The following is a 13,002-nucleotide window of genomic DNA, read 5'->3' on the forward strand; positions in this document are numbered from 1 at the left end:
GAAAAGCTTCAATGATATCATAAACAGACCTTAAGGGAGGAAGATAGGGAAGTTAAACCAGAAGATCCAGGGACCTCATTCCAGAAAAGATAACCTGAACCACATACATTACATAAAGCCCCTGTAAAATAAGTAAAGGCTTATGCAATGAAGTAGAGCATAAGTATAGCACTGGGGGCCTGCCAGACTCAATGGGAATAAATAAATACCTGTTCTGCAGGTATTCAGACCTACTTTTGTGTAGTGTTAACTTGACCACACATTGAGTGCTTCCCTTACTGCCTCAGTATGGTGTCTTATAAGTTCTCTTAACTCAGCTTACAAGTTCATGGCATGTTTAATCACTGTGTGCGAGTATTTCAGCATTCCTGGGGAGGCCCAGATGACACCCGTTGACTTCTGTAACTGTATAATCTCCTCTCCTTTTGGTTTGCTTCAACCCTGGCACAGAGAAAACCATGTATAGCAACTGGAAGATACTACAGTTCACAAATACTCAACTTTTTTCAGTTTTTCAGACCACCCACTAGCCTGGAGGACTCTCAGTGTTGGATCCCAACAATGATCAACAGATGCTAATCACTTCGTAACTTAAGGCAGGGTCTCAGGCTGTCTTCTTGGTATAGACTGATGAATGTTCCCCTTTCTGAATCAGACCTACCATCTCACACCATCCTCTGCTTCAATTATCCTCAGTATTCGGGAGCATTTTTCACAAAGTCGACAGTTGCCTGCTCATACTGAGGCCACAGTTTCCATTCTGTGTGGGCCACTGACCAGAACCCATCAGGAACAAAGCAAACAAGGCTGTAACCAAAGACCATGTTTTCTGTGTCAGAAATAGTGTGGCCAGCAGGAGTAGGGAACTGATTGTGCCCCTGTACTCAGCACTGGTGAGGCCGCACCTCAAATACTGTGTTCAGTTTTGGGCCTCTCACTACAAGAAGGACATTAAGGTGCTGGAACATGTCCAGAGAAGAGCAAAGAAGGTGATGAGGGTCTGGAGCACAAGCCTTATGAGGAGCGGCTGAGGGAACTGGGGTTGTTCAGTCTGGAGAAGAGGAGGCTGAGGGGAGACCTTATCGCTCTCTACAACTACCTGAAAGGGGGTTGTGGTGAGGTGGGTGTTGGTCTCTTCTCCCAAGTAACTAGGGATAGAATGAGAGGAAATGGCCTCAAGCTGTGCCAGGAGAGGTTTAGATTAGATATTAGAAATAATTTCTTTACTGAGAGAGTGGTCAAACATCAGAACAGGCTGCCCAGGGAGCTGGTAGATTCACCATGACTGGAATTGTTCAAAAAACGTGTAGATGTGGGACTTCAGGACATGGTTTAGTGGGTATGGTGGTGGTGTGTTAATGGTTGGACTTGATGATCTTAAAGGTCTTTTCCAACTGTAATGATTCTGTGATCAGAAGGCTAATGACTACCCACACTACCACCTGTCCTCTCAAACCAGCAAGTGTGGACACATCCAAGGATGCACGGAGATTAAAGCCTACTTACAGTGTTATCTTTATTTGACTGAGAATGAATCATATTTTAATATCAGCCTCATTTTAAATTTTAGCGCTCTGTTGTAGGTCACACCACAGGTTAGTGCAATAGTCTTTGGAAAATAACTTTCACTCCTACCCCATGCTGAGATGTAACAGTAGCCTCCACAACACAAAACCACTCCACAATTCAGCAAATTCATCAGGGGAAGGAGAAATCTTTTACTGCACGGGCAGAGCTGAGCAAACAAATGTGTCAGCACTCAGAGCTCAACTCTACTCACGAGGCCAAAAATCTCAAGCTGGCTTTACCCCCAAAGTCCTCCTACACATACGTATCACCCTGCTGTCTTGTCTTCCCATCACCACCTCCACCTCATTACTAGTATTCTTTCTTTCTTTAACCTGATCCATTGAAATCCTTAATTGTACATTAAATACGTCCTCACCAAAACAGCTGCAATTTCTAGCTTCATTGCTTTCTTAAATCTGTGATCTCCACTCACGGTTATGAAGACTCAGAAGGCTGCTGGCAGAGTACAACCCCTTCTACAAAATGGGCCAAACCAGCAGTTTTCTTCTCTTTATATACCTCAATACACAAATCCAACTTGGATGTTCTTCCAGCTGTCTCATTTTCATGGTTTCACTCAGTTTACCACTCTGACCCCACATTCACCTCCTCTCCCACTCCTGCTTTCTTTTCTAGCAGTCTTCACTTCCCAGCCATGTTTCTACCTTGTTTCCTGCCCTCTCGATCAATTCTTCCCATCTCAGCCAACTACGAAACTCTTCCTTAGATGATAGAAACAATGAGCTAACCTATGAGTGGCCTGAGAATCACTGTGATAGCTGCTTGCAATGAGCCATTCCCATTCAATGAGATCCAGAAAGAAAAAGAGTTGCTGATGTCCCTCTCCAGCCTGTCCAAGAACATGTAGATACGAGATGACTGGAAGAAGAAAGATTAAGACTTTTTCTCTCTTGGTATCATGAAAGAGGGAATAGTCCCATCTCTCAGCTACCAAGGAATAGAAGGAGACAGAAGAAAACGGTCTGCGCTTTACCACCCTGAAGGGAATAAAAAAAGAACCACAGACTCAGGTTGTACCTTCATAGAGCCATAGGAATCACATAGTAACCTAGACATGTTATCATTTAAAGTTATGTCAAATCTAGATGATTTTGTGCCTCTCCTCTCACTGCCTACGCTCCTCCTTGAATTGACCTTACTGAGCTTCTTCTATCCCAAGAGGGAAATGACATCTGGAGATGTACGCATGGTCCCAAGTGCCCAATGGTGCTGACATTGGAGTCATCTCTTTCTTGAGCAAATCATGAAAGCATTTAGTGTCTCAGTGCTTCCAATTGTTAAATGAGTTTAGGGATACTGGCTAGTGCATCGAGGCCTAATTGTCTGTAAAACACACGGTGTACAGGAGGCACTAACTGTTGCTAGTGCATAGCAAACATCTTGACTCTTTGTTTCCTAAATTTTAATCATTTTGTCAAAACAAGTGTTGCTAAATCGTTTCAATATGGAGAAAAAATAACTTAGTCCAAACCTAATTTTTGCAAAAGTACAATTATGACTGCTTGTTTATTTACTTTTTTATTATTAATATGGAGCAGCTGGCAAAACACACCAGTCTATTCAGAAGAACTCAGGGATTTAAGCCAGGTAAAGAAAACACCAGATAATAAGCATGAACTAGTGCTCAGTCCCAGTATGGGACAGTGTGCTGCTAAATTGTCCTGGGTCTCCCCCCAAGGAAGGAGATTGAAGGACTGTGAGTCACATTCCCAATTCTGCACATTTCTACAGTTCTTCAGCATTTCTTCTCCATCAGAGAGGCCAGTCTTGGCCCATTCTCTGTTTCACTTGGGTTCCTATTTGCAGATGGCGAAGGACAAGTTGGAAGCTCAACTGAGACCTGCTCCAGTGAAGAGCCAGGAGACTTGCACTCGGTGAGTCCCCAGGCCTCAGGCTGAGGGATTGGGAAAGAAATCATGTAACATGAGAGAGGCTCTTTCCCCTTCAGCATGGCTCGTGTTGCTCAGACCCCCACAAGACCTCAAACCCTAACTAACTTCCAGCATTGCGATCCTCACTGGCAATGGCCTATCAAGAGCAAGAGGAGGCACCACAGTGTTGGAAGAGTGTAGGATACTGATGCACGTCCATAAATCATGAGCATGTGTGTTTGCCATGCGTGAGATTGACAGGACCAAACGTGTGCCTGTACAACACAGGAATTCATGGAAAGAATGGATCTGGCTTTCCTCAGCAGGCTACCAACCAGGGCAAACACTACCCTAACGCTGTTCTCCCCTCCTCAACAACCTCCTCAAAAACCTCGCCTGCTACCCCACATGGCACTGCACAGTGTCATGCACCCATAGCCCTGTGCCCCACCACCACCTTCTAACACTTGGCTAACCGGTGCCACACACAGCCCCGCTGTTAGTAAGCCCAGAGCTTTCTTGTTTTCTTAAGGATGTTGCAGAGTGTTTAAGTACTGTGATCCATTGTTTACTGAGACAAGCCCTGCAGCTGTCACGCAATCTCCATTGCTGAGAAAGATAAGGTGAGTGCTCATGCATCACTTCCAGCTTCCTATGACATTCTGATTGCTATAATCCCTTTTTTCAGACAGGAAAGCAAGCTGCATATTGGCTCCTAGAGCCAGCGCAGTCTGATGTAAAAAACGCTCCTTTGTCATCGTTCAACCATCATTCAATCTGCCTCCTCCACATATGGAGGCAATTTTTTTTATTATCCTTACAGTTCATGTCTACACCAGTCACTTGTGCCAGCAGAGATGGTGCAAGATGCAGGACAACTGTTTTCACTAGTAAGAATGCAGGGGGGAGCAGAGGAAGCATGGCTAAACTCCCCATGAGTTTCACCTGCAGGTAGCCAGATCTGCCACAGAAGCAGATGCATCTGATTTTGATGAACATCTGAAACAGAAGTTGACTATCTTTGCTGGCTCACCAGAGACTGAACTGTAGATGCCAAATCAAATGTACAGTCTGTACTTTTTAGCCAGCCAGGCCTATGCAGGCTCCTGTCTTCTGTGGACAAAGGTTCCACCATGAGTCAGTTACATCAATGAATCAGAGCAGAGGCTGTAAAATCCTGAAATACTAAGGATCAGTGTTCTTAAATTGGAAGCTGGCTAATAATAGTAAAGGATTATCAAAGACCACATTTCACCCATGATCTTCACTTCTTTTATTAATGTGCTGTAAACCAGAACAATCCCCATGTATAAAACACAAATCTGAATTTTGCAGCTCAAGCACTTCCATTAAAATACATTCCAAACATCACCCAATGTTATAAGAAGGCAAGAATGGATGATCTATGAAGTCAGAGCTTTTTAAGCCAAAATATGAATTTCTTCAGTATTTTATCTGCACCTTCCAAAGCTAGAAATTATCATAAAAACCTCTAACCCAGTCTACTGTGTATTGCAGATCACAGACTTTCATCCAGTAAATCCTATACTAAGCCCAGGAACATGTTGAATTTCTTAACCACTTGATTCAGCCATGTTAGAGGAACAAGTTGGCCAGTTTGACCTATGGTAGCAGAACTCTCTAGAAACAAAATGATATGGTAGGGTTTCCATTTACAAACTTGATGTTTCAGCACTGAGCACTTTGACTGTGGCCTAGCTCAGCACATAAGCATATGCTTGGTTACAAGCACGCAATCCCACTGAGTGCAAGGTAAGTACGTGTTAAGTGCCTGACTTAGCTGAGACTGTTCGTGGCTTTCCAGGGTGAACCCTGCATGATTAAACAAGAATATTTCTTATGAAATTGCTAGTACTAAAGTGAACTTTATCAAAACATAATGACATCCTTGAATGGAAGGTTTTAGCAGAATGTGATATATTAACACTCATCAGAAGCAGATGTGTTAAATAAATGAGGTCTGCCATATCACTGGCTCACAAACTTATTCAGTTAGGGAACTATGCTAAATAAACTTCAAAATTGAGAATGAGGTCTCCACAAAGCATATCTTTGCTTGCACTGAACCACAGAAAAAGAAGAAAAGCACTTTGCTTTGCTTTCCACCCAGTTTCCTTTCCCTGAGGTGCTGCCTGGGATCTGAAAAGAGGCAGCCCATTTCTACCTCCTAGATCCAACCACTGTGCCAAAGAAAGGACCACACACATGCTGCTGTTAGTTACTGCTGTTAGCCCCAGTTACACCTGTGGTACCTCTGGAAAATATAATAAGTTACTCTGCTGTTGACCACAGTTTTTCATGGCCTTGGTCCATGCATACTACACTGGTGACCCTCTGAAGTACCTGCTCTTACATATCTTGAGTCCACCTCAATCAGTCCTGCTGCTAAGCATGCACTCCCTCTCATCATCACCACCACTCATGGTCAGAGGCTGCTCCTTCACTTGAGCTATTGTACCTCTTCAAAGTTTTACCTTCCCTCACTCCGATATGTAAGAGATACTCAATCACTTTGCTTCCTGAAGCTAAAGTCTTCCTTTTCTCTCCTGCTTGCCATGATTCACTGTCTAAAGCATCTTATGAATAAAGGGCACTCTTCTAAGACCCCTTTTTCTTCTTGAGGCCCCAAGGAACAGGACACTGAATAATTTTTTCAATCAGATCTCATTGCGATTATTTGTGAAGTGCCTTGGACACCATTAATGGTGCAGTATCAAAGAACTAGCATCATTATTGTTATAACTATTATAATGGAATTAAAAATATGTTGAGAGCTCTTAGGTGTAATTTTCAGAAGTTTTGTCTGAGAGCAAATTACCTCCCCCAACACTGTATATTTATGGCTTTATTAGTCATAATTTTCAAAAAAATTCTATATCAAACCTATAGAAGAAAATAGCAGCTTCGTTTGCCACAGTTCCATTTTTCAAGATTAAAAAGAAAATTGCCACAAGGCTTGCTTAATGGAAACAAAATCTATACTGAAATGCACTGAAGGTCAAACATTCTGTAGTACCCACAGGGTGCCACCAGTTTCCAGTCAACACTCCATCATTAGTTAATGTTTGGACTACCTGTATGGAGATTCAAGGGCAGCAAGGCTATGAGCTAGAAGACAATTCTCCCATAATGTATTTTGCCTTCCCTTTGATATTTAGCCAGATATACCTCTCATATGTCATCCCACAATCTTCATCCTTCCTTAACTAAAATTTTGGTTTGGATTGTCAACATCTCACTTGCTTAAGAAAAGTAAATCTTTATCAGAATTTCTTAAGGGGCTTTCCCAGCTGGCTTTTGGAGTTGATGGATGCTAATGTATTTTTTTCCCATCAATATACAGTAAAGGGAATAATGTATCAGTGACCAATTCAACAATAGTGGGGGTGTTTAGTAAAATGTCAAGAACCTCCAAAAGAAATAAATCATACCCTATTATCCTTCAGCCCACAAAGTTAAAACAGTTTTTGCTTTCAATACAACAAGTGAACATTTAACTGCTCCCCACAGATTTCAGTTTTTGAAGCTGGCCATGTTTCAACAAAATGTTGTTTAAAGAAAGGAAATATTGAGAAAATATATAGCAAGCTACATTCGAGCAATCTGAATCATATTCATCTGGTAGGAGGTAATAATTACAGACAGTCTGAAGTAAAACCCCAGATTTAAACACTCCCGAACTAATTCATTTTGAAAATCTGAAGCAACAGACAGAGCAACTTGTCTGCATCTAGGAGAGGCTGAGTATTAGACAACGGGTCAAATGCTGCACACTGAAAACTTACACCAGCCATGATGATACAGTCTGCACAGCTGAGATTTGCAGTCCTGAGAAAATCTGGGTTATAAACTATTTAACCAAGTCCACCTCTCTCCTGTGCTTCAGCATGGGATCAGCTAAGGTATTATTGTGGATGAAGACAGGCTGCAAATATTAAAGCAGGGACAAATGATGTTCTTCCAGCTTACACTAACTGCCATGACCCAAGGGAGAAAGCCCTGGGAGACAGAACAGAGAAGAGCCTAGGAAGTCTATCATGCTTTTTCCTGAGCTTAGCGATTTCATGGATAAAGCTAACGAGAAATAAATAATGATAGAAACTGCAAGTGGAAACCTGTCTACAATTAATTTCCAGTTGTGAACATCAAAGTGATTCATATAACACAGATGAATTTGCAAACTTTTAAGCACTTCCTTGGTAAACAAGCTGAAACCAAGCACTCTGCACCCATTGCAAACATATATACATGTCAGTCATGGCTCTGGCTCTCAAAATGACAAATCTTACATAGAATTGCCATGGCAAAACCAGATGTTTCTGGCTTTCCCAAGGGGCATGTTACAAAGAAGCTCCAAATGTCTTTAATGAATAGCAAAGATGCTTTATTTCTAAGAAACAGTTATATAACAATGAAGGATACTGCTAAGAACCAGGACAGTATGCCAAGGGCATAGCCCAGTTGCAAATGCAGAGACTGGTCTATTGGTTAGTAGGTATATATGGAAAAGACAGGAAAGATGAACATGACTGACAGGAACTAGAAACAGTTTCTCTGGTGTTTGGCTTACTAGAGTGGTCCACAGTGGAGCTGTGCCAGCATGACATACTGTTTAATGGAACAGGACTTGTATGCATGTGTATGTGAATGTATAAATAGAAAAGGATGCACTAGGAATATATGAATGTACCTGGCTTGTTTCACTAATTTCTCAACTCACTGAAAAACAAACAAGCATGCAAGATCCTTAATGTAGCTACCCACTCACAACCAAATAGGTAATAAGACACCAGGCTCCTGGGAAGTAAAAGATCATTTTCTTATTGATCTAACAAGGGAAATCAAACTTTAACTGGATTTCCTATAAGCACAGAGTAGAACAATCTAATTATGAAAAGCCCAAACTGGGTACATTATTATTGTTGGTGAACTGTACAATGAGCATCATCTATAAGCCCCAGGGAGATTGGGGCACCGTTTTGTTAGTTTGATACTGTGCAAACATGCAGGAAGGCACACACAGCACAAATTCGTAACCTGTCCCTCATGATCTCTGTGTAGTCTGGCAGGACAAATCATTCAGCCCACACCCCCTTTCCCAGCCCCCATCTCTCCTGGCAGCACAAGATTTATCCTAAGCATGTAAAATAAGCACATTTAGGACCAGAATTTAGGTTCCTCAGCTTGTCTAGACCATTTTCTCTAGGTCACAAGTAATGGCAGGTGGTTTGGGAAATAGACTCTGTAAGGAAACAGTCATTTCTTCAGGTCCGAACACAGCTGAAGTAAAAGCACTTTGCATACGGAGACTTCTTTCTGCTTAAATGAGTAGGTCATGTACTATATTCTCTCTTTCTTACCCCTCCCATAGTAATACAGAGAGATATCAATTCAAATAAACAGTTGACTAGTGTGGATGAGATACAGTAAGTAAGAGATGAGGCATAGCAAATACAGAATTTTTCAGGAAATAAGTTACAAAGTAGACAGAAAGGAGTTTTACTTGCATTCTTCCATGACAAGAATATTATCTAGCCAACTGGTTCTTAAGAATATTGTAATCTGAAGGAAAAGTATGATAAAAAGAGAGGCTGAGCACAAACAAGGTGGGAACTGAAGACCAGAGAACACAAAACATGTTACGGCATCCCATTTGTCTTGCAATGGGAAGTCTGGCTAGCAAGGTTGTGAAAAAAAAGCTATTTCAACCCCTCTGTAACATGAACTGTTTGGTTAATCTATTCATTCTGGCAGTAAATTAATGCATCCTGTATGACTGAATGGTCTGGGGCCTTACTTATTATTACCGCCCATCCACCGAAAATCGCTGGTGTAACATAATCCTTTCCCCTGGCAGCAGGAACATTGGAAGAGCTGCTGCTGGGGTCACTCTTTCAGTTGTTGGTTCAGCATTCCCATTTTATAGAAGGTTGTGATCCATGGGATGATGCATTTGGAGACCCACAGAAAACCCATGAGCCACACTGTTAAGCGGAGACATCCCCAGAGCAATTTGGGACAGCACATAAGATGTAGCTTCCCCTGCTTGTCTTCCCTTGAAGCCTAAACCTGCTTGTGCTGGCATCAGAACAGGGTAGAGATTTAAGATAAATTAAGTTATGAACTCAGATGTGTTTTTGGAGGTGTGAGCCCTCTTCCATAAAGCTGAAATACTATGTGCAGTAGAAGGAAGGTGCCTTTAATTTTATTCCTGTGTATTTTCCAGCAGAGCTTTGCAGCAGAAAATACAGGATCTGTGTCATGAACAAGCATGAGGAAAGAGGTAGTGAGATAAAAAAACCCCCACACCTCTGTATCTGACTTGGTTTTAAGAGACTCAAATGATAATCTGGGTAATTTTCTTTATGTGACCGCAATTTTCAATCTATTTCTTTCGTATAATTGTCAAGTTCTAATTAACTCATACCAGTTTTTGCCCTCTATCCTTAAAGAGAAGAAAGGAACAAGAAGAGTGAAGGGGGAGGAGATTTTTTTTCTGTGAAAAATTCATGCCTGATTAAAACAAAGCAAACAGGCAGATTATGAGTGTGTTTATGCAGCCATCACTTTCACAGAGAAGCACTCATATCGAGAGCCAAAAAATGCCCACTAATTCCTCAACATCAGGAATTGGGGCTGTAGTATTCCCTGCAGAATGATTTATCCAAGTGCTGGATCCTGCAAACACATCCTGGGTAAACTTAAAGTTTGGTGCTCTTGGTTAATAGAAAGAGTGCACACTTTTTGTCTTTACTGTACCTGTAACATCCACATTATTGCATTATCTATTTAAATATTCAGCACAGTTCCACCATGTTTTTAACCACAAGGGTTTCTCCTTTCACCTCTCCCCAGTTAAACAGATGGTTAGACTTATTAAGCAATTAAAATCAAGGTTTATTTACCCATTCCACCAGAGCAAGGGTGGAGCTAGTGCCATATTATGTAGGCTTAAAGATTTTGCTAATTTACTTTAATCCACTTAAACCTTTAAAGCACAGATAATGGAAAACAGACAAGAACTCTCTTACACTTTCCAAATTAAGCAACAAGCGTTTCCTCCTCTGTGAAGAAGAGTAAAGCTCTCTAGAAGAACCCTGAAAGGTCAGCAAGGAAGCCTCTGACTACTTTCTTCCTGGAAACCCTATCTCAAAGGTCACAAAACCACAACTAAATTGCCTTTAGCAAAGAACCTAACTAGAGACACATTGCGAGGTACTTAATTGCCTTTAGCGAAAAATGTAACTGGAGATGCATTGCAAAGCCTTAAATGGGAACCAAAATCGATATCTCAATATTTCGGAGGAAACCGTTTTTAGCAAGGAGATTCAGCAGCTGATGATACTGGCACACTGAGCTTAACGCACTAGTCTGGGTGAATTCAGAAATAATGGTGGCACCAACACAATGATCTAATTGTCTTGTTAGTAAGTGGACAAATTGCACAGACAGCAACTTAGGAGTACATGTACACTCACGGAAAATCCAACTAGGATAAGGACAAGAGAAATTCCATGAAGCAAAAGAGTAGTAAAAAGATTGCCCACACTTGGCAGGATGCTGCAACATAATATGGACCCCCTAACATTCTTAGACCTTGTCAAGTTAAATGGCCAGATGAAAGACAGAAAAACTACTAGCAGAGGTAATAAATATATTTTAAAAAAAGGCAACAAACAAGAAGGCATCCACTCTCTGCAATTTTAAAACAATTCTCTTGCATTCAAGTAAGTCCACATTCTCGATCAATTTTCACTTATTGTCTGGATCCAGCCAGCCAGGTGAGGTATATAAGCATTACTGAATCCAGTTAGAGAAAAGGAAACTGAAACACAGTTTCAGTGTGGCACAAGATTACAAGGAACCTGTAACAGAACTGGAAACGGAGATTCCTAGACCAGTAGTCCCAAAACTGCCTGAATTAAGTGACTGCTGTGAAACCTCAGAGATAAAACACTGTAAAGCATCAAAGGGAATACAACTCATCAGGTCACTTGCACTAGCCTGTGGATCACAGGTGTAAGGAAAACAGCACAGACTAAACCATTGTCCATAACAACACCAGGAAGGATTTCAAAATGGATCACCCTACCGGAACTTGAAAAAGGAATAGAAGCTCTTACCTTCAAAAGCAATTGTGGGGTGTTCTTTCCTGACACATTGCTGATGTTCAGCTTCAGAGTATTCAGGTACATTCTGTGATGCTGAGAGATGAAAAGCAAGAAGAAAAAGGCTTGGCAATGACAGGGAAATGGCCTTTAATCTTGAAACAACCATGACTGAAGGGCGGCTGCAGATCTAGCTTCCAAGGTAGGCCCAGGGAGGATACCTGAAATACAAATAATTCCACTTTCAGAAAGATGAATGCTTATCCAGAGTGTGTAACATGGATAGAGAAGGGTGGAGGTTCCCCTTTCATCCCAGCCCCACTTGTGCTAAGTACACAGGATAATATTGCACAAGCAGCATCCAAAAAAAATAAGCCCAATTTACAACTGTATTTGGGCTTCTAATTTCAAAGAGAAGGTAAGTGCACAGCTCCCTAAATATATATATCTCTGCATACCTTTGGGGTATATGTCCTTATACAGCAGCCGGTATGCAATAGCCAGTGCTGACAACATGAAATCTCAAATACTCCAGATGTAAGTGTGTCCCCCTGTGTGGGCACCTCACACCTCAGTTTTGTGACGTGTCCATTTTTAAGTATCATGCTACATTCAAGAGGTCACTAAGGAAAGGCCAACATCAGTCATCATGAGAACACGTGTGCAATTAATACTGTTCTAATAGGAGATTTATACATTTTACCACCGCTTGTTTTAAATGTCTTGAAACAAGAAAAGCCAATTTAAAGGTGTTGCCAGGAAAGTGCCAATTAGGGTAACATAAAAATTAAAAGAGCTTAATGGGGAGAATGGTGAGAAGTGAGTCAATTGCCTGCATTACCATGGGATGCTAGAGCTCCCAGCCACAAGAGCTGAGGCACAGCTCAAGAGGAGGAGCACTCACTCTCAGGCTAGGAGAGGAGAAAGTCATGCCTTTTCTATGTGAGCATTTTTAACAATAGCAGCAGAAAAGATATAGCTCTAAAAGCTCCCCTGGGCCTACCAGGCCTGAGGCAGGGGATGGAGGATTAATTAGCCCCTGCCACAAGCTCCCCAAGATGCTGCTGCAGCTTAGGAAAATCTGCATTGCCAAATTTAATCTTACTGGTGTGCATATTGTATTTTCCTATGTAGGTTTGTTCAATTATTGCAAATGTGTTTTCAAACAAACGGAGTCTCCTACCCTTAAATCTTACCTAGTGATAAAACTGATTCTGATTAAATTCACACATAAGAAGATTTTCAATTCCTGCAGGGGTAGTGATCCATAAAGGTAGTGTAACAGTCAACACCTGCAGTGCCCAATACCTCTATATTTTTGTTCGGAGCCTCCAAAACACCTTCGGTAAGCTGAAGTGGCCAGGCTGGTGGCTGGTAACATGAGGCAGTGATACACAGTGACACATTTGTGG

At 41.6% G+C, this 13,002-nt stretch overlaps 1 protein-coding gene across 1 annotated transcript in view; it reads right to left on the minus strand.

The window, feature by feature from the left end:
• The window catches only part of LOC104623822 (semaphorin-5B-like), a gene marked incomplete at its 3' end in the record, with an annotated part of 80,272 nt that extends 68,513 nt beyond the window's left edge, over positions 1-11,759 (minus strand). Inside the window, exon 1 of the mRNA XM_010291015.1 lies at positions 11,606-11,759. Coding sequence (XP_010289317.1) covers positions 11,606-11,759 — 154 coding nt within the window. The remainder of the gene's footprint in view (positions 1-11,605) is intronic.
• Between the last annotated feature and the right edge of the window lie 1,243 nt (positions 11,760-13,002).

The sequence above is a fragment of the Phaethon lepturus genome, unplaced genomic scaffold, assembly GCF_000687285.1.
Source record: "Phaethon lepturus isolate BGI_N335 unplaced genomic scaffold, ASM68728v1 scaffold31367, whole genome shotgun sequence".
NCBI classification, from domain to species: domain Eukaryota; kingdom Metazoa; phylum Chordata; class Aves; order Phaethontiformes; family Phaethontidae; genus Phaethon; species Phaethon lepturus.